At 33.6% G+C, this 23,130-nt stretch overlaps 1 protein-coding gene across 2 annotated transcripts in view; it reads left to right on the top strand.

The window, feature by feature from the left end:
- The window catches only part of LOC143037852 (uncharacterized), a 143,388-nt gene extending 135,503 nt beyond the window's left edge, over positions 1-7,885 (top strand). The window contains exons 5-6 of one of the 2 annotated variants that reach the window (XM_076206435.1): positions 7,090-7,236; positions 7,655-7,885. In XM_076206435.1, the coding sequence (XP_076062550.1) occupies positions 7,090-7,236; positions 7,655-7,816 (309 nt within the window). In that variant the 3' untranslated portion in view covers positions 7,817-7,885. Of the gene's footprint in view, positions 1-7,089; positions 7,237-7,654 lie in introns of those variants that run through there. The other variant, XR_012967526.1, reaches the window with a different exon arrangement.
- Positions 7,886-23,130: the final 15,245 nt, after the last annotated feature.

Genomic DNA, 23,130 nt, shown 5'->3' with positions numbered 1-23,130 from the left:
CAAGATCTAGAAATTCTTTACTGCATATACGAAATGCTCTGAGGGAGAAACCTATTATAATACCTGTTTTAGTTCTGTCATTATGTCCTGAGTAGAAGTGTATATAGTCTTCTTTATTGGTGGGTTTCCGGTATACTGAAAATTTCACATTTTTATCTATTCTATGGATAATTGTGTCTAAGAAAGGTAATTTTCTGTTATTTTCATTTTCTGCAGTAAATTGTATATTTTCATTTACACTGTTTAATCTCCTGAGTTTGTTGTTAATGTCTATATCCTTAGGTACAATTACGAGTATGTCAACAACATACCTAAACCATTTACTATTCCTACCCATTATTGTCATGTACCGGTATTCTTCTGTTTCGAGTATTTCCATGTATAAATTTGCTAACACTGCAGAAAGGGGACTACCCATGGCGAGGCCAGAATGTTGTCTGTATTCAATATTATTAAAAGAGAAATTAATTCGAGGTAATCTTTTTTGAGGACGGTAGATCTTCATTTTTCAAATTATTTACTACTCGTTCAACAGCATTTAGAGCGCCTTTTATTGATACTCGAGTATATAAAGAGGTGACATAGTAGCTGGCTAGTTTCTTGTTATTGAAATCTAAATCTTTTAATCTGTTAATTAGATCCGAAGAATTTCGTAGATGTGCATCACTAATAGTTCCTAAAGTATTGGATAAAGGTTTAGCTAAACATTTGGCTAACTTATGAGGTGCACTATTGATTCCTGAAGTAATGGGGCACATAGGAATTCCTGTTTTGTGGATCTTAGGCAAGTCGTGCATTCTTGGTGGTAAAGGTGTTTCTTGAAGTAGGTTTAATAGTTTTTTCCCTTTCTCTGATTTCTTTAATGTTTTTCTCGCTTTTGTTGTGAATTTTTCGCCTTCATTTTTTGCGTAATCATTATGTTTTTTCTCATAGGTTTCACTGTCACTGAGTAAATCTAACATTTTATTATTGTAATCTTGTTGGTTCATTACTATTATGCCTCCTTTATCTGCACTTGTGATTATAATATTTTTGTCTTTATTTAGGCAAATTAAAGCATTGAGAAATCTTTTTGGAATAACACATTTGTTCTTGTTTGCCAAGGCTTGATAGCATGTGGTAATACCTTGAATAAAACCTTTGTCTACATCATTCATTTTCCATATATAGTTTTAGTGTAGATATTCACTAAATTTCTTTTTGTGAATTCCGACATCGAATTTCATACCTAACGATAGTGCTTGAGTTTCTGTATCTGAGAGTTGTCTGAAAGGTTCGTTACTAATTCTGGATTACCTGCATTGTTCCAATCACTATTTTCACATAACTGTTTTAATTTTCGTTCTAATTTCTTACTGTGTTCTTCTCTTTGTTTATAAAGTCTATTCGAAAGCCATCGCGGTATCAGTATCTCACTTGTTTCACTACATAATGTACTTACTTGGTCTTGTAGATTCTCTATTGCTTCTAAATAAGCTCTGGCCGCATTTCCAAATGGGTGTTTTGTGTTTCTTAGTTGTTCCGGTGCTGACTTTGGGAGAACTTGCTCTTCTAGGCAATCTTTGAGAAATTGTCTGTGTCTTCTGTTGTATTCTCTCCATATTTCCTCTCTTCTACCACCTTTCGACATGTTGACTGTATTATGACAAATGAAACTGAAGGTGGAAGAAGCAGACGAGGAGTAATGGGAGAATTTCACGCTTTAATGTTTCGACCCGCAGGGTCTTGATCACAAAGCTAACAACTCAAACGTAACAGGATATTTTATACATGGACGGGTCATCTCATGGGACGCTTCGGAGAGCTTGTTATTTTATTTGCGTATTCTTTTATTATTAATAAGCTTGTGGCTTTTGCTAAACATATAAAGCCTTCTCTATCATTAATGTTGTTATTAGTGTTGATATATGCTGCCTCAATTGTCTTCCTTAGCTTCTTGGATGATCCCCTATTTAATACGGTTGTGTTGTTCCAGTCTGGAAGGTGGCCCTGTTTATCCACATGCATTACTATGGAGTTAGATGTCCTATGGGCTTTTACGTCATTTTTATGTTCATTTATCCTTTTATTAAGTCCGCGACCAGATTCACCATAGAGAGCTTCGAGGATAGGTAGTCTTCTATGGTCTTGATTTGTTGCCAGCACTTCTGTGTTTTCTCTAGTAGAAAACACAGAAGTGCTGGCAACAAATCAAGACCATAGAAGACTACCTATCCTCGAGGCTCTCTTTATTAAAGAAACATCTCCCAATCTTAATATACAAACTATGGATTTAGAGGCCCTTCCTAGCGTAAGGAGATCTAAGCTCCCTGAAAGAAGTTACGATACTGATGACGTCACACAACAGCCGACCAATGAGGAAGTAGAATAGTTCGGGAGTCCCAGTCCAGCCCACTAGCCAATCAGAAGCCTCAAAATGAGATATCAGACCACCATTAATAGTATATAAACACAAAAATTCAATCAGATATTCACACTCTAGCCACTGATGAAGCACTAAGTAGTGTGAAAATGCATTCTGGCCAGTTATTCACTTTGGTAAAGCCATGCCCAAAGTAACATACAAAACAATGTCATATGGTGACATTATAAGACAACTTCCTGTGGAAGGGAAAAAGGTTCTCAGAGAAAGAGAAAAGGCAGATAAAAAACTCTGCAATAATAATCTTGCCATTAAATTTAACCATATATGTATATATATATATGTATATATATATATATAAATATATATATATATATGTATATATATATATGTATATTTATATGTATGTATATATATATATATGTATATATATATATATATGTATATATATAATGTATATATATGTGTATATATATATATATATATATATGTATATATATATGTATGTATATGTACAGGTAGTCGTCGATTTACGACCGAGTTCGGTTCCGACAGACAGGTCATAAGTCGATCTGGACGCAAGTCGGACTTTATATATATATAGTATATATTACCCTTTAAATATTATTTTTGTTACTGTATACATGTATATTCTATATTATATTTAGCATACTGAAATAATCTTAGCATCTTTGAACTATGTTGTATAGTATTTTTTAAACCTTTTTTTATAATTTTATCTGATTTTCTTTGGGAAACGTAGCCTAGGCCTAAGCATACTGAATAAAATCCTATCATCTTTGACCTATGATATTTAATACTGTATTTTTTAACATTTTTATTATTCTATCATCAGACTTTCTTTAGGAAACGTATACATACTGAATAAAATCTTATCATCTTTGAGCTACGTTGTTTAATATTCATTATTCTTTTTATAATTGTCGTTAGGAAACGTAGCCTAGGCCTACGCATACTGAATAAAGTCCTGTCATCTTTGACCTACAAATACTTTTTTGTTGGTTAAATTAAAATCATTGTACTGTATATTTTACATCTTATTAATTGCAAAACATTAAAAATACTAAATGCAAGGCAAAATTAGGAAAAAATTTATTTCAAAACATATTATTTTCGTTTACGTACTGTACCGGAAATATTGTTATCGACAACAGACTAGGCTTACAAAGTTTACTGTTACATTTTATTGATTGCAAAACATAAAAATACATAATGCAAGGCAAAATTAGGAAAAAAATATTTCAAAACATTCTTTTCTTTTATGTACTGTACCGAAAATATTGCAAAACAAAAATACAAAATGCTGTACCGAACATATTGTTATCGACAACAGACTAGGCATAAAAAAGTTTTACTGTTACATTTTATTAATTGCAAAACATATTAAAATATAAAATCCAAGGCAAAATTGAGATCCTCTCTTTGTCTTTTAAAATTATCGACACTGTAGGATGTGATAACTGAAGTTCACGTGCTATCACATTAACTTTCTTCACTCCTTCATAATGTTTTATCACTTTCATTTTCGTGTCAAGATCAATAACCTTTCTTTGTTTCTTGGCAGGCGTGGAAATATCGAAAGATAATTTTCTTTTAGACATCTTCATGGGGGTTTGAAGCACAAAAAATTTAAAGATATAATCCTTGTCATGAATGAAGTCAGAAATACCACATGCTCCTGAATGAGAGGGAAGCTGACGCTGCCGGTAACCTGCCAAAACTATCGTACTCGCGTCTCGCGGCGTGCAAAGTAATTGTACTGCACTGCCAGGCATAACATTGCAATTATATTACTCTATTAAATGTTAAATATTATTGCATTATCTCGTGGTCGTAAAGTCGATCAGTCGTAAGTCGCATAGGTTGTAAGTCGACGACTACCTGTATATATATATATATATATGTATATATATATGTATATATATACGTATGTATATATATGTATATATATAATGTATATATATATGTATATATATATTATATATTTTGATTGAAGTTCACAGCAGCTTCTGCGTTCACGACTTTTTTGCTGAGAAGTTCTACATCTCTGATGATGGAACGGTGAGCAATGGGTAGCTCCCATAAAAGTTGTCCGAAAGACATAGAAAGTTCTTGTAGATGAAGAACACTTTATTAAAACAAGCTTTCGACCTACATAGGTCATCTTCAGGTTATGGTACAGGCAAAGAAGGGAACAGTTTATATAGGGAACTAAATACAGAGTGGAAGAAAAAGGAGGAACGTGATTGGTCGAGGCTGGCCAATAGGGATCTTCAATCAAAATTGTCTACATGAGAACCTGCTACCGAAATACACCAATATATTATATATATGTATATATATATACAGTATATATGTAATATATATATATATATACATATATATACATATATACAGTATATATACATATATATATATATATAATATATATACAGTATATATGTATATATATATATATGTATGTATATGTATATGTATATATATGTATGTATATGTATATATATATATATGTATATATATATATATATATATATATATATATGTGTATATATATGTATATATATATGTGTATGTATATATGTATATATATATATAAATATATATGTATATATATGTATATATATATATATATATATATACAGTATATATGTATATATATATATATATATGTATATATGTATCTGTATATGTATATATATATATAAATATATATATATATGTATATATATAAATATATATATATGTATATATGTATATATATACAGGGTGATCAGACGAAGTGTAGACAAATTTTGATTGTAAAAAAATATATGTTCACGAAATGAAATTTAAAATCTTTTTGTGTAGGAGTATAGCTTTATGTGTTTATTAAACAATTGTCTATCTTTGCAGATTGAAATATAGATTTTAGTCTATCATGAGCACGATAAATGCAACTATTCAAGAATTGTCTCAAGCAGGAAAGTCCCCCAGTGAAATCTGTAGAATATTGAAAGCTCGTGTAAGCAGAGCTGGTGTTTATAAGGCTTTAAAACGCTTGAAGGAGACAGGTTCGACCCTTCCGAAGGTACGAAGCACTCCCAGTCGTACAGTAAGAACGCAAAAGCTCATCAAAACCACCAGAGAAAAAATCAGACGAAATCCAAAGAGAAGCATAAGAATGTTGGCTTCAGAGGCTGGAGTAAGTTATGGGACAATGCAAAATGTGCTGAAAAAGGATCTGTGTCTCAAGCCATACAAGAAAACTAAAGTTCAGTTACTCTCACAAGCGACAAAGACCAAAAGATTAGCCAGAGGGAAGCTTCTTTTGGAGAAGCTTGAAAACGGCACGCAACCACCAGTCCTGTGGACAGATGAGAAGTTATTCACTGTCCAGGCTGTGCACAATCACCAAAATGATAGGATCTATGCAGTGCATAAAGAAGACATCCCACTAAATGAATTGCTGATGTTTAGGAGGCAGAAACCAGCTTCTGTGATGGTTTGGGGTGGAGTGACTTCAACTGGCCAGAAAACCCCCCTCATCTTCATTGATGAGGGCGTAAAAGTTAACCAACACGTTTATCTCAAGATGCTGAAGGAGAAATTGGTTCCCTGGATTGATGCCACTTTCGGAGAAGATGGAATAACCCTACAACAGGATGGAGCCACATCGCACACAGCCAATATTGTTCAGAAATGGTGTAAGGAGAATATGGCAGGGTTTTGGCCTAAGGAATTGTGGCCTCCTTCCTCTCCTGATTTGAACCCAATGGAGTTTTCAATATGGAGTATCTTGGAAAGGGAAGCTTGTTGTTCAAATCATGCAAATATCGAAACTCTGAAGTCAAACTGCGCTCTTGTTGGGACAAAATATCGACAGAAACCATACGTGCTGCCTGCAGTGATGTACATAACAGATTGAGGCGCTTAGTGAGGGCTAAAGGGGGATACATTGAAAATTGATTACATATCTTGCTTCCTTATACTTTATTCTTCATCTTTCTTGAAATGTTTCATTTTTTGAAGGCGAAAGGTGACAACGATAGCAGTTAAAACAAGAGAAAAATTAAATGCAAAAAAGAAAGAAAAAAATAATTCCTTACATTATGTACAACTCTCATTTTTATGTTTATTGTGCAGTAATTTAATTCTAACATGTATTTGTTACAGGTTTTGATGCATTTTTGTAATTTATTTAAAAAATTATGTCCGATTTTTAAGGGGCTTGGAACCGATTAGGGCATTTATAGGGTAAAAAGCGTTTCTACTTACGAAATTTTCACGTTAGGAAACGATTTTCAGAACGAATTAATTTCGTTAGAGGTACCACTATATATATATATATATATATATATATATATATATATATATATATATATATATATATATATATATATATATATATATGGGGGACAGCATAATGGAAGGACAGACTTAGTACAATAAAGTAGCATAATTTCTCTCTGAGTAGATATTTCCTCTAACACAGACAAAAAGATGTGTAGCTCCGGTCTGTAGGGGCACCCCATATAGACCGTAATGTATTAGTTGCATGCTATGGAGCAGATTTTGATCTTGCAATAACATGCATCCAATAATGCAGACCATTCATTATTGTATGAATAGTAATGTGGGCATGGTTCTCATTGATTTGGCTTGGGATCATTAAAAAAAAAGAATTTCAGATATAGGTAATGGGTATTTGACCTGTTGTTCTTTTTCAGGTTATAGAAAAACAAGCAGCTAGATTGATTGTTATAAGGAGGAAAAAAATGAAGAAGCACAAATTAAGGAAACTGAGAAAAAAAATGAAATTTGTATGGTTGAAGATTATACAGAAAAGAGAATATAAGAAAGAAAAAGATTTTCAGGTAAGACAAATATTTGTTGGTTGTGGAAATGCACTCAGAAGGAAAGTAACATGAAAATATTCTTGTAGTTTTGGCAGAAAAATATGAAGATCATCACCTTTTGCCTTAAATTATTATATGGGCATGTGCTTTCCTAATGCTGAACCCATTCAGGGTTGTCTTTACAAGAGATGACCCTTAATGGAGAAGATGAAGGGGATGACCATAGAACTGTAGACTGGAGGAAGTTAACTGTTCCTGCTAAGAGCTGTTTGGAATGGGAAAAATTGCTACATGGGGATTTTGGATGTGCGGGGGGAAAATGGGGAATGCCATTGGTGTGTTAATGAAGCAGTGTACTCCCTAGAGTATGCTTGCCTTTGATAATGATATGGTCCTGTTCTGGATGGTTATGTAATAATCTCTCATTTTCACACAGGCTGAACAAATGGCCAAGATTCGAAAAGCAGAAGCCTTTGATGCAGAGGAATATGTTGCAAGATTCCTTCAGGAGACAAAAGAAAAACCCATCCCAAAATTCTGGAGAGGAAAAAGATTGCCTCGTGATATCATCAAGCAGTTAATGAAGGAAAAGAAATGAAACCACTGAATTATTGAGATAATTTATGTACAGTGTTTAATTCTTGTTTAATAAATGAAAATAGTTGAATTGGATCTTCATTTACTAATCTACTTTTTGAGTTTTAGTTTTGAGGGACTACTTATCAGCTGAAATAAATTATTGCCCTAGCATTAACCAGAACAGAGTTATGAAAATATGACCCATAGTAAAGGTAGTGATTCAAGTAATTTCAGTACTCTGAATACAAGGATTACTCCTTAGTAAAATGAAATTGTTTGGCTGTGGGGGTGGGGGGAACTAAAAACTAATCCCCTACTCATTTTCCTCTTGTTTTGAAGGCTGGATAAACTTGGAATAAGCACTTAGATGACAAAAAAAAAATCCGTAATGTATAGTGCTATTGGGGAAGGGAAACATTCGGTCATGTATCTACAGTATTTGTGGATTTATTGATTATGTAGTGCCCAAAAGAAAGATTGAAGGTGGTCCGAAAGTGAATGTAGGGTAAATAGTGGTTGAATGTGTGATTGTCTGGTGGAAGCGAGGTTGAGAGTTGATGTGAAGTGAAGAAAGGAGTGAGGAAGGTATAGAGGTACTAAAAGTGAGCAAGTTGAAGGAGAAAGAACAGGCAAAGCTAAGAGAAATATGGAATGTGAAAGAGGAAGGGGAATTGGGATGTGTTTCAAGGAGGAAGTATTAAAGTGTACAAAGTATGTCCGATGAGGAAGACGGGTGGGAACAGAAGAAAGGATAGTAAGTGGTGAAATGGATAGGGCAGTGGTAATAGAAAAGTGTACATGAAGGATAGTTACAAGGAAGGAAAGGAAATGTATGAAAAGGATAGAGTAGAGAAAGTGGAAGTTACGGTGTGCTCTCACCATCAACAAACCCCTGCCCATCACTCTCACATTCACCTGTACTATCCCATTCATGTACTGTATGTTGAACAACCATGGCGACATTACACAATCCTAGCACAACCCTACCTTCACCTTAAGCCACTGTATTCTATATCTCTCAATTTTGCTTATTATTCTTCCTCTTTTTTCCTTCACATTCAACTCACTTTCAATACTTGTGTGTCTCCCTCACTTCTCTTCTTTCTTCACTGTATCCACTCTCAATCTTATTTTTACCAGGTAGATATGAAATATTAAATGGAAAAAGAGAAAAAAAAAATGTTTTCCTTTCAAAGCCTTTCCGGACACAGCTGCTTCGAATTGTGACACTGCATGAAGGAATGCATTTGAGGAAAAGATAAGCGATGCTTTGTAGTGTTTTTATTCATTCTGGGGTGGAGAAGGCTGACAAGGAAGTCTTGGTCTTGGGGAGGGTTGGCTCACCCGCGAGGGACTTGAGGGCAGTAGTAGACTAATGCCATATTTTCTCCGACGCTCAGTTTTGTATCGAGGGCTCCTCCTGACGATGATGATGGTCAAAGTCCTCCCCCGGTGCAAACCGGCCTGGGTTCGTGATGCCGGGATTCTGTTCAGTATACGACTGTACCATGAGGGATCACGCGCAATACACACACACACGTTGGCACAGTGGTAGATTTCCCAGCTGCCACTACAGAAGTCCGGGTTTGAATCTCACCCAGGGCTGAAATAATTTCCGTATCTCTGTGCTTCAAATGGTTACTCCAATTTTCGTGGGCGGGGAGAACATAAGAATATAAGAATGAAGGAGACTGCAAGAGACCATAAGGCCCACACTAGGCAGCTCCGTATCCATCACCACCTGTCATCCCCATCCATAAAGTTGTCTAATCGTTTCTTAAAGCAACTGATTGTTTAAGTGCTTACTACATGGTTACTAAGTTTATTCCATTCGTCAACCACCCTATTAGTAAACCAATTCTTACCCATTTCCTTTTTAAATCTAAATTTGTCCAATTTATAACCATTACTGCGAGTCCTGCCCTGTTGTTTTAATATGATGACCTTGTTTGCATCACCCTTGTTAAAGCCTTTGATCCACTTGAACACCTCTATTAGATCACCCCGTCTCTGTGTCTTTCTTCGTAAGGCAAACTTCTGCTGAGTCCATGTATCATTTTGGTCATTCTTCTCTACTGATTCTAGTGAATTGGATGTCCATTCTGTAGGACGGAAACCAAAATTGGGTCTAACTATCGCTAGATGGAGTTTAATAATTACCTCTGCACTTCTATTCGTTAGCGTTCTAGCAATGAAACCTAATGCTCTGTTAGCTTTATTCCTGGCGCTAATGCGCTGTTTCCTGGTTTTAAGGTCCGGACTCACTAGAACTCCCAAGTCTCTCTCGCACTCAGTTTTCTCTAAAAGCATGTTATCTAAACTGTATTTTCGGGGTTGTGTAGCCCTACATTTAACACGCTACACTTAGAGATATTGAAGTTCATTTGCCATTTCACCGACCATGTAAACAATTTGTTAAGATCATCCTGCAGAATCTCTGCATCGTCTCCTGACCTAATTAGGCGTCCTATTTTAGTGTCATCCCCAAACTTACTAACATCACTATTCCATCATCTAAGTCATTTATGTACATAATGAACAACAAGGGACCCAAAACCGAGCCCTGGGGGACCCCACTAGTAACATTGCCCCACCTACATTTTACTCCATTTATGGTGACCCGCTGTTTTCTGTTACTAATCCAAGCTCTAATCCATTCTAACACTCTTCCTCCTAAGCCATGGGCTTTGATTTTATTTAGTAGTCTCTGGTGTGGCACCTTGTCGAACGCTTTGCTAAAGTAATCATCATTGTTATCTGACGCCTTATATACTTTAGTGTAAAAGGATAGAAGATTGGTCACACATGACTTACCCTTGGAGAAACCATGTTGTGAATCGCAAATTAAATTATGTCTCTCGATGTGTTCTCTGAGTCTATTTACTATTACTGATTCAAGCGTTTTTCCTATAACCGATGTCATACTGATTGGTCTGTAGTTGCATATAGACGATCTATCTCCCCTCTTAAAAACAGGAACAATGTTTGCTTGCCTCCAATCAGTAGGCACAAAACCAGTGTCTACTGATTTATTAAATATTTCAGTTTACTTGTAGCAGATTTCAAATTTACGCTCCTTTAGCATTCTCAGAAAATTTTGTCTGGACCCCGGGATTTTGTAGCTTTAAGTGTTACAATCTGCTTGACTACTTCTACTTTACTAATGCTGATATTAGATAGGCTACTTTCTTCATCCCCTCTAAAAATCGGATTGCAGTCAGGTACTTTATCTAACCTCTCATTAGTAAACACCGATAGAAAATAATTGTTAAACTCCTCACTCATTTTTTCCTCCGATTCTATCATGACATTTTCATCGTTTTTAATTGGTCCTATTCTTTGTTTTTGTTCTACAGAGATGAAAGAAACCCTTTGGGTTGGATCTTGCTTGACTAGCACCCTTAATTTCATAATTATGTTTCGCTGTACGTGTATTCTTTTTAACCAGCATTGCCATTTCGGTATATCTTGATCTAAGGTGTGTTTTCCCGTTTTTATTTTTACGTAAAGTCCTCTTTTCATTCCGATCTCATGTTTCAGTGAAACGTAACTATGAAATTAAGGTTGCTAGGTTTACATGCGTGTGTAGGTACATGTGATTGTTTGTGTACATGTATGTTTCTGTACATGTGTTTACATGCGTGTGTAGGTACATGTGATTGTTTGTGTACATGTATGTTTCTATACATGTGTTTTTGTGTACCTGTCTTTGAGTGCACATGTGTGTGTGCATATTGTGCATGTGTGTGTGCATATTGTGTGTATTTACCTAGTTGTATTTACCTAGTTGTATTTTACGGGAAGGGGAGCTATGCTCGTGAGGTCCCGTCTTCATATCTCATTTTATCTAAACTATTTTTAAATTCATGTATTGTTTTTGCACACACCACTTTCTCATCTAACTTGTTCCAACTGTCTATTGCTCTGTGAGGAAAGCTGTTCTTTTTCAAATCTCTTCTATAGTTGTCTTTTTTTATTTTCTTTCCGTGTCCTCTTGTATTTCTGTCATCCCATTTTATCAGATTCTCTCTATCAGTAATTTCTATGCCTTTCATGATTCTGTAAATAGCTATAAAATCTCCTCTCTCTCTTCTTTGCTCTAGTGTCTGTAGTTTAAGTTTTTGTAGTCTCTCTTCATATGATAGTTTTGAGAGTGTTTGGTGCCAGTTTTAGTAATTGCTCTTTGTATTCTTTCAAGTTTTTTTATACATTTTTTTGTACTTGGTGACCATATCGTTGCTGCATATTCCAATCTTGGTCTTATCAGGGTGATTAGGATTTTCCTCACCATTTCTTCATCCAGGTATGTAAATGCCACTTTGATTGTTCTTATTAAATTATAAGTTTCTCCAAAAATCTTATTTATATGTTTCTCAGGTGACATATTATTCATAACAATGACTCCCAGGTCCCTCTCATTTTCTACTCTTTTTATTCCTTCTTCTCCCAAATTATATGATCCTGTTATTCTGTTTTTGCTTTTTCCAAATTCCATTATACTACACTTTTTTGTATTGAACTCCATCTCCCAATTCCTACTCCATTCGTGTACTTTTATTTAGATCTCTCTGTAGTGATTCACAATCCTCTTCAGTTTTCACTCTTTTCAGTAATTTTTGCATCATCTGCAAAGAAGCTCATATAGCTTTCAATTCCTTCATCCATATCATTAATATATATAGCAACATTATTGGGGCCAGAACTGTTCCCTGCGGGACACCGCTTATTACTTCATTCCATTTTGAGTGCTGATCTCTTATCACTACTCTCATTTTTCTTTCTTGCAAAAAGTCTTCCATCCAATTTAGCAATTTACCTTGTATTCCTCCTTCATATTCTAATTTCTTAAGCAACTTTCTTATGTGGTACTTTGTCAAAAGCTTTTTTTAGGTCTAGAAAATGCACAATCAGCCCATCCATCTCTTTCTTGTATTATATCTAGTAGTCTTGAATAGAAACATATTAAATTGGTGACGCATGATCGTCCTTGTCTGAATCCAAATTGCCTTGGATTTAGTACGTTGTTTTTTTTCCAAGTATTTTACCCATCTACTTTTGATAATTCTTTCACATATTTTTTGCTATTGTGCTTGTTAGAGAGACTGGTCTATAGTTGGTAGGTTCTTCTTTATTTCCTCCTTTATATATAGGTACTATATTTGCTTTTTTTCCAATCTTCTGGAACTTTTCCTTCTTTAAGGAACTGCTTATTATGCTATGTATTTTGTCTGCCAGTTCATTCCTACATTCTTTCAGAATCCAGTTTGCTATTTCATCTGGCCCATGCGATTTTCTGACATCAAAATTTACCCAAGTGTGTCAATATTTCATTCTTCGTTACTTCTATTTCTTCCATAGGGGGGACTTTTTTCCTTCCACTCAATCTCTTCAGGTTGTATATTTTCCCTTGTAAACACTGATTTAAAATGTTTGTTCATAATTTCTGCCATTTCCATTTCCTCAGTGTATTCAACTCCTCCTTGTCTTAATTTCTCCAAGTCTTGTTTGTTTTTAAGTTTATTGTTTACAAATATGTAGAATAGTTTTGGTTGATCTTTACCACTTTTCTTTAACATCTTTTTCATATTTTCTTTTTTCCTCTCTGCACTTTTGTACATATTCATTTCTATAACCAGTATATATTTTCCATTTTTCAGGTCTTCTGTCTTTTTTCCATCCGGTCCAGGCTTTGTCTCTTTTGTCTTTTAACTCTCTACAACTTTTGTTGTACCAGCATTTTACATATTCTTTTTCTTGTTTTTGTCTTGGGACATACTTTTCCACTACTTCTTTGTAAATATTTTGACAAAAATATTCCATTTCTCTTCCACTGATGTTTCTTCTTTGTATATTTCTTCCCAGTTTTCTTGTTGGAAGAATTCTCTTATTTTATCAAAGTTTGTTTTTTCATACATCATTCTTCCTTTTCTATATTGTTCATTTCTTTTCATATATTTTTCTTCATTAAGTTCCAGTTCAATCAATATGTGGTCACTTTTACCTATTGGTGTTTTGTATTCAATCTTGTCCACTATTCTAGGTTCAGATGTAATTATTAAGTCTAGTCTCGATGGTTCTTCTTTCATTTCTATACCTAGTGTTCTCTTGTATCCATTGTGTCATTGAATGGTCAGTAATCATCTCAAGTAGAGCATTTCCCCATGAGTCATCACCACTCTTTACTGTCATTTCTTCCCAGCAGATTTCTTTGCAATTAAAGTCGCCCATCATAAACATTCTTCCTCCGTCTTCCATTATTTTAGTTAATGCTATCTTTGTGTCCTCTAACATACTTTTATGTTCACTCTCCTCCCATGAGGCTGTTTTCGGAGGCACATAATTGATCACAAATTTTCTGCTCTTCTTATCTCGGTCTTCCACTTCTATCATAATCATCTCTACTGTATTCTTTCCATATATGACACCTTTCACGTTTATATCCTTCTTTGTCAGGAACATAACTCCACCCCCCTTGTTTTTTCTCTCTGTTTCTAATCCAATAATTGTATGTATCATGTCCTACACTGTTGGGTGGTAGTGGGCCTTTTAATTTTGTTTCTACAATTCCCATTATGTCCGGTTCTTTTTCTTTCAAATAATCATTCAGTTCATTCAATCCTGTTATCAATCCATCTATATTTGTGTAAGACACTCTTAGTTTTCTGCCACTTCCATTGTGTTCTCTGTTTCCCTTATGTTTTTCTTTAGTATGTCGAACTGCTTTATTTTCATGTTCACTACTCTCCAATAGAATCTCTCTTTCTCTGACTCCGTTCTTTCCTCGTTTTTTTGCCTTAGCTTCAATTCTTTTCTGCTTTTCTGCCTCTCTTTCCTCTTTATTCATTTCTCTTTTTATCCATACCTTTTTATATTGATCATTTGTTGCTAGTTTCCCTGTCTTGGATAGAATTTTCTCTGCCGTTGTTTGTGACCTGAATTTAATCTTAATTGGTCTGGTCTTATCTGTACTATATTTTCCCGAGTCTGAATTTTTCCTCAATTTCCTTTATAATTTCTGGTTCATCTTCCTGGACTAATTTTAATAAACTGCTTACCCTTTCATTTTCCTCCTTGATTCTTGCGGTTCTATCTGGGTTATGTTTCTCTTCCATTCCTAATATAATTATACATTTCTTTTTGTCAGCTAATTCTCTTACTATATTCTCCTTCTGTCTCATCACTTTAATAACTGAGTCTTCATTATGTTCTTTCAATTGCTGTTTGACTATGTCAGTGAAAGAAACCTTATTCCCTTCTTGAGTTATTCTCCAATTTTTAGCTTCTGTAGCTATTTTCTCACTGTTTTCATTACTATTCTTCTTCAATTTCTCATTCTCCTCCTTTACATTTCCTAACTGTCTTTTTAGGTCCTCTACTTCTTCAGTTAAGTTTCTGTTAGCCTTCTCTAGTTGTTCCAATCTTTCAATTCTCTGAAAGATGGAGTCTACCTTACCTAACTTACGTTCCAAGTCCTCGATCACCTTATCAACTCTCTCCTCTAGTCTTATCAGTCGGGGGGGGGTTGTGTCCCCCACACCCTCTTTAAATCCCTGGAACATATTCTCGTCACTTTCTACTGTATTTCTCCTCTCTATACTTCTAATCTTTACATTTTTATTTGCCATTTCGTCATCCGGTGGTCGTTTCATGTTGACCTTACGCCCGTCTGCCTGGGCCAAGTCCTCACCATCCTCATTTCCTTCCATTTCCCCAGCAATCCCTCCCCTTCTCCTCTTTTCCTACTTACCTACTGCCTCACGAGCAATTTCCCCCCCCCCTGCAAATACAAAAAGGCACTTCTCTTTGCGTTGGTATCCACAATCTGCACTTTTCTTCAGAGCGTTCGTCAAGCCGTCCGTTCGTTGAAAGTGTGTGTGTGTGTATATTTGTGTGTACATGCGTGTGCACATATGTGTTTGTATACGTGTGTTCATATGTTTGTGTACATGTATATGCACATGTGTGATTCACCATGGTCTTGGATCACGTGTTGGACTTGTGATCAGCAGGTATTTCCCTCCAGAAGAGAGCTCAGAGCTCATATATGACCGATCTCTGGGTAATGCTGTGACCTCACACGCACATATGTGTTTGTATATATTTTTTGCTCGTGTTTTTTGCGTACGTTTGTGTGTATGTATTTACCTAGTTGTATTTACCTAGTTGTATTTTACGGGAAGGGGAGCTATGCTCGTGGGGTCCCGTCTTCATATCTCATTTTATCTAAACTATTTTTAAATTCATGTATTGTTTTTGCACACACCACTTTCTCATCTAACTTGTTCCAACTGTTTATTACTCTGTGAGGAAAGCTGTTCTTTTTCAAGTCTCTTCTATAGCTGTCTTTTTTTATTTTCTTTCCGTGTCCTCTTGTATTTCTGTTATCCCATTTTATCAGATTCTCTCTATCAGTAATTTCTATGCCTTTCATGATTCTGTAAATAGCTATAAAATCTCCTCTCTCTCTTCTTTGCTCTAGTGTCTGTAGTTCAAGTTTTTCTAGTCTCTCTTCATATGATAGTTTTGAGAGCGTTGGTGCCAGTTTTGTAATTGCTCTTTGTATTCTTTCAAGTTTTTTATACATTTTTTTGTACTTGGTGACCATATCGTTGCTGCATATTCCAATCTTGGTCTCATCAGGGTGATTAGGATTTTCTTCACCATTTCTTCATCCAGGTATGTAAATGCAACTTTGATTGTTCTTATTAAATTATAAGTTTCTCCAAAAATCTTAATTATATGTTTCTCAGGTGACATATTATTCATAACAATGACTCCCAGGTCCTTCTCATTTTCTACTTTTTTTATTCCTTCTCCCAATTTATATGCTCCTGTTATTCTGTTTTTGCTTTTTCCAAATTCCATTATACTACACTTTTTTGTATTGAACTCCATCGCCCACTTCCTACTCCATTCCTGTACTATATTTAGATCTCTCTGTAGTGATTCACAATCTTCTTCAGTTTCCACTCTTTTCAGTAGTTTTGCATCATCTGCAAAGAAGCTCATATAGCTTTCTATTCCTTCATCCATATCATTAATATATATAGCAAACATTATTGGGGCCAGTACTGTTCCCTGCGGAACACCGCTTAATACTTCATCCCATTTTGAGTGCTGGTTTCTTATCACTACTCTCATTTTTCTTTCTTGCAAAAAGTCTTCCATCCAATTTAGTAGTTTTCCCTGTATTCCTCCTTGAGTTTCTAATTTCTTAAGCAACTTCTTATGTGGTACTTTGTCAAAAGCTTTCTTTAGGTCTAGAAATGCACAGTCCGCCCATCCATCTCTTTCTTGTATTATATCTATTAGCCTTGAATAGAAACATATTAAATTGGTGACGCATGATCGTCCTTGTCTGAATCCAAATTGCCTTGGATTTAACACTTTGTTTTTTTCTAAATATTTTACCCATCTACTTTTGATAATTCTTTCACAAATTTTTGCTATTGTACTTGTTAGAGAGACTGGTCTATAGTTTGTAGGTTCTTCTTTATTTCCTCCTTTATATATAGGTACTATATTTGCTTTTTTCCAATCTTCTGGAACTTTTCCTTCTTTCAAGGAACTGTTTAGTATGCTATGTATTTTGTCTGCCAGTTCATTCCTGCATTCTTTCAGAATCCAGTTTGCTATTTCATCTGGTCCATGCGATTTTCTGACATCAAGATTACTCAAGTGTGTCAATATTTCATTCTTTGTTACTTCTATTTCTTCCATAGGGGGTACTTTCTCTTTCCATTCAATCTCTTCAGGTTGTATGTTCTCCCTTGTAAACACTGATTTAAAATGTTTGTTCATAATTTCTGCCATTTCCATTTCCTCAGTGTATTCAACTCTCTCTTGTCTTAATTTCTCCAAGTCCTGTTTGTTTTTCAGTTTATTGTTTACAAATCTGTAGAATAGTTTTGGTTGATCTTTACACTTTTCTATGACATCTTTTTCATATTTTCTCTTTTCCTCTCTGCACGTTTGTACATATTCATTTCTATAACCGGTATATATTTTCCATTTTTCAGGTCTTCTGTCTTTTTTCCATCTGGTCCAGGCTTTGTCTCTTTTGTCTTTTAGCTCCCCACAACTTTTGTTGTACCAGCATTTTACATATTCTTTTTCTTGTTTTTGTCTTGGGACATACTTTTCCACTCCTTTTTTGTAAATTTTTGTCAAAATATTCCATTTCTCTTCCACTGTTGTTTCTTCTTTGTATATTTCTTCCCAGTTTTCTTGTTGAAAGAATTCTCTTATTTTATCAAAGTTTGTTTTTTCATACATCATTCTTCCTTTTCTATATTGCTCATTTCTTTTCCTATATTTTTCTTCATTAAGTTCCAGTTCAATCAATATGTGGTCACTTTTACTTATTGGTGTTTTATATTCAATCTTGTCCACTATTCTAGGTTCAGATGTAATTATTAAGTCTAGTCTCGATGGTTCTTCTTCATTTCTATACCTAGTGTTCTCCTGTATCCATTGTGTCATTGTATGGTCAGTAATCATCTCAAGTAGAGCGTTTCCCCATGAGCCGTCTCCACCCTTTACTGTCATTTCTTCCCAGCAGATTTCTTTGCAATTAAAGTCGCCCATTATAACTATTCTTCCTCCATCTTCCATTATTTTATTTAATGTTATCTTTGTGTCTAACATATTTTTATGTTCACTCTCCTCCCATGAGGCTGTTTTCGGAGGCACATAATTTATCACAAATTTTCTGCTCTTCTTATCTCTGTCTTCCACTTCTATCATAATCATCTCTACTGTATTCTTTCCATATATGACACCCTTCACGTTTATATCCTTCTTAGTCAGGAACATAACTCCACCCCCTTGCTTTTTCTCTCTGTTTTTAATCCAATAATTATATGCATCATGTCCTACACTGTTGGGTGGTAGTGGGCCTTTTAATTTTGTTTCTACAATTCCCATTATGTCCGGTTCTTTTTCTTTCAAATAATCATTCAGCTCATTCAATCCTGTTATTAATCCATCTATATTTGTGTAAGACACTCTTAGTTTTCTGTCACTTCCATTGTGTTCTCTGTTTCCCTTTTGTTTTTCTCTTGTATGTCGAACTGCCTTAGTTTCATATTCACTACTCTCCAATAGAATCTCTCTTTCTCTGACTCAGTTCTGTTCTCATTTTTTGTCTTAGCTTCAATTCTTTTCTGTTTTTCTTCCTCTCTTTCCTCTTTATTCATTTCCCTTTTTATCCATACCTTTTTATATTGTTCACTTGTTGCTAGTTTCCCTGTTTTGGATAAGATATTCTCTGCCGTCGTTTGTGACCTGAATTTAATCTTAATTGGTCTGGTCTTATCTTTACTATACTTTCCGAGCCTGAATTTTTCCTCAATTTCCTTCATAATTTCTGGTTCATCTTCCTGAACTAATTTTAGTAAACTGCTTACTTTTTCATTTTCCTCATTGGTTCTTGAGGTTCTATCTGGGTTATGTTTCTCTTCCATTCCTAATATAATTATACATTTCTTTTTGTCAGCTAAGTCTCTTACTATATTCTCCTTCTGTCTCATCACTTTAATAACTGAGTCTTCAGTTTGTTCTCTCATTTGCTGTTTAATTATATCAGTAAATGCAACTTTACTGTTTTATTTTATCGACTTCCATCCCTCTCTGTTTTCTTTACTATTCCTCTACAATTCCTCATTCTCCACCTTTACTTCTTTTAACTGTCTTTTCAGGTTTTCTATTTCATCAGTTAAGTTTTTGTTCGCCTTCTCTAGTTCTTCCAATTTTTCAACCCTCCGTATAATATTATTAACATGACCGAACCTACGCTCCAAGTCCTCGAACATCTTATCGACCTTCTCTTCTAGTCTTGTCAGTCGGGGGGGGTTGTGTCCCCCCCACCCTCTTTAAATCCCTGGAAAATATTCTCATCACTTTCTACTGTATTGCTCTTATCTATACTATCTTTACATTTTTATTAGACATTTCATCGTCGTCGGGGGGCCGTTTGTTTACCTTTCGCCTGTCTGCCTGGGCCAAGTCTACTCCTTCCTCATTTCCTTCCATTTCCCTCAGTAATCCCTCTCCTTCTCCTCTTTCCCTACTTTCCTACTACCCCACGAGCAATTTCCCCCCCACACTGTAAATACAATAGGCACTTCTCTTTGCGTTGGGATCCACAATACTTCAATTTTCTTCAGAACGTCTTCTAAGCCGTCCGTTCGTTGAAGTGTGTGTGTTTGTGTCTGTTTGTGTGTGTATCTGTCTCTGTGTGTTTGTGTTTATGTGTATGAGTTTGTGTATGTAAGAGTATGTATATATGTGCACGTGTATTTGTGTGTTTTATTGTGTGTATATACAGTATGTATATATGTGTGTATATACGTGTATGTACAGTATAAGTGTACAGTAAGGGAATACGTGTATATTTATATGTGTGTAGGTATATATGTATATGTGTGTATATATATATATATATATATGTGTGTGTGTGTGTGTGTGTGTGCAATTTTTTGTATTATATGTGTATTTGTGTGTGTGGGCACATTTGTGCGTGTGCATGTGTGTGTAATAGTGTGTGTAAATATGTTTATGTGTTTGTGTGTATATATATATGTGTGTATGCATGTGTGTGTATGTGTATATATTCGTTAGTCTACATGTGTGGGTACAAGTGTATATATGTACATGTGTATTTGTGTACATATATGTGTACATATGTGCATATGTTTACATGTGTGTACATATGTGCATATGTTTACATGTGTGTGTACATGTTGCATATAATATACACAAAACTTAATAAAAGGTAATAACTTTCAAAGGCAATTTAGAAGGGTCTAATAGTAATAACAATAGAAGGTACTAATAATGATAACTTAAGACGGTACCAATAATTATAATTTTAAAACATACTGAAAATGATAACTTAAGATTTTTCTTATAATGGTAACTTTAGACGATACTAAAAGGAATCTGATAATGACATTAGAATGTTATCATTATTATTACGTCATAAATTGACCATATATAGTACTTTCCGAAATTGTTATTAGTGTCCGAAAGTTATTATTATTAGTGTCTGCCAAATATTTACTATTAGTATCTTCTAAAATATTATTATTAGTGCATTCTTATTTTGTTACTAGAAACTTATATAGTTATCATTATTTGTAAGCATCATTATGAATACCCTTTAAAGTTATTATTAGTACATTTTCAAGTTGTTATAATGATCAATTAAGAAGGTACACCTTATAATAAATTGAGAAGGTATTAATGATGATAACCTTAAATGGTATAGTAATAGCTATTAATGTGATCAAAGCACCTAAAGTTATCATTGTTACTACTTTATAAATTTATCATTATTAAAATAATCATTATTAGAATATTCTTATCTTTACTTGTACCTTGTAAAGTTATAATTTTTATCAATATAATATAATCACTATTCTCACGTTCTAGGTAATATTACCAGGTTTTAGAGTTAACATTATTAGTAACTTGGAATGTTATTATTACTATTACGTTTTAAATTTACCATAAATAGTACTTTCTGAAATTACTATTATTAGTACCTCCAAAGTTATCATTAGTGTCTGTCAAATATTTTTATTAGTATATTCTAAAAATATTATTATTAGTGCATTCTAATGTTATTACTGGGAACTTATATGATTTTAAAATTATAATTTTTAGTACCTTTTCAAGTTATTGTAATGTGTACCTTCTAAATTGATCATTATAACTTGAAAAGGTACTAATAATGATAACTTTAAAAGGTTTTCACAATCATGCTTACTAATAATGATAACTATGTAAGTTCCTAATATTTAGAATGGACTAAATTATATTTTTAGAAAATATTAATAATAGATATTTGGCAGATACTAATAATGATAACTTTTGGAGGTACTAATAAAAATTATTTCAAAAAGCACTAATGGTGTATTTATAACATAATAACATTCTATGTTACTTATTATGTTAACTCCAGAAGGTAGTTAGAATATTACTCAAGAAGGCGAGAATATCTTTATATTGTATTAATAGTACTAACTTCATAAGATACTAATAATGATAAAAAAAATGATACTATTAACGAAAAAAAAATTAAGATTATAATAATGACTTTACAAGGTGGTAGTAAGATAATGAGGCACTAATGATACTTATTTTAGAATGTATCAATAATGATAGAATATAGTAATAATGAAAACCTTAGAAAGTGATAACAATACAATTAATAGCTACTCATAATTACTTTAATAACTACTATATGATACATTTACAAAGTACTGATAATGACTTCAGAAGGTACCAACAATTATAATTTTAGAATGTATTAATAATGATCAGCTAAGAAGGTGCACATTAAAAAGTACTAATAATGATAACTTTCAAAGATATTCATAATTACACCTTTGAAGGTACTAATAACGATAATTTTAAAACATATCAATTTAGAAGGGTCTAATAGTAATAACTAGAAGGTAACAGTAGTTATGAGTTTAGAAAGTACTGAAAATGATAACTTAAGATTGTGCTTATAATGTAATTTTAGACGATAAAATGAATCTGATCATGACAACTTTAGAAGGTTAATTTTGGGAGGTACTATTCATAATAACTTTAGATGGTACTAATAATAATAAATTTTGAAGGTACTATTAATAGAAAAATAGAAGTTACTTATAATGCTAGTTTTAGAAGTAATAATGATAACTAAAATTGCACAAATAACGATAACATACATAATAATCAAAACTACAAAAGGTACAAGTCGAGATAACTTGGAAGTCATGATATATCATCTTTAGAAGGTACTAATAATAATGATAACTTTAAGATAGTAAGAAAATTTGAAAGGTATAATGATTACAAAGTACTAATAATTACCTTAGAATGTATTAATCATTAAGATAATTTTAAAAAGTCTAATAATGATAACTTTAAAAAGTACTCGTAATGATGTTTACTAGTACTAATAATATTAGAATTGACTAATAATGATATCTTTAGAAGATACTAATAATAAATATTTGGCACACACTAATAATGACAAGTTTCGTATCTACTACTAATAATAAATTCAGAAAGTTAATGTTAACTAGAAGGTACTTAAAATATTACTCAAGAAGGTGAGACTAGTGATAACATTATATTGTACTTATAACACTAACTTCATAAGATAACTTAAAAAGGCACTATTAATGAAAATTTAGAAATTAATAACGATAACTTAAGTAGGTACTAGTAAAGATAAGATACTAATATTATTTTAGAATGTATAACATTATAAAGTAGTAAGGAAAACTTTAGATGCTAACAATGATAACATTACGAGTAATAGCTTCTAATAAT

Source organism: Oratosquilla oratoria, chromosome 2 (assembly GCF_046742065.1).
Source record: "Oratosquilla oratoria isolate Oo_2021 chromosome 2, ASM4674206v1, whole genome shotgun sequence".
Classification (NCBI taxonomy): Eukaryota; Metazoa; Arthropoda; class Malacostraca; order Stomatopoda; family Squillidae; genus Oratosquilla; species Oratosquilla oratoria.
This window is presented reverse-complemented; position numbering and strand designations above follow the sequence as displayed.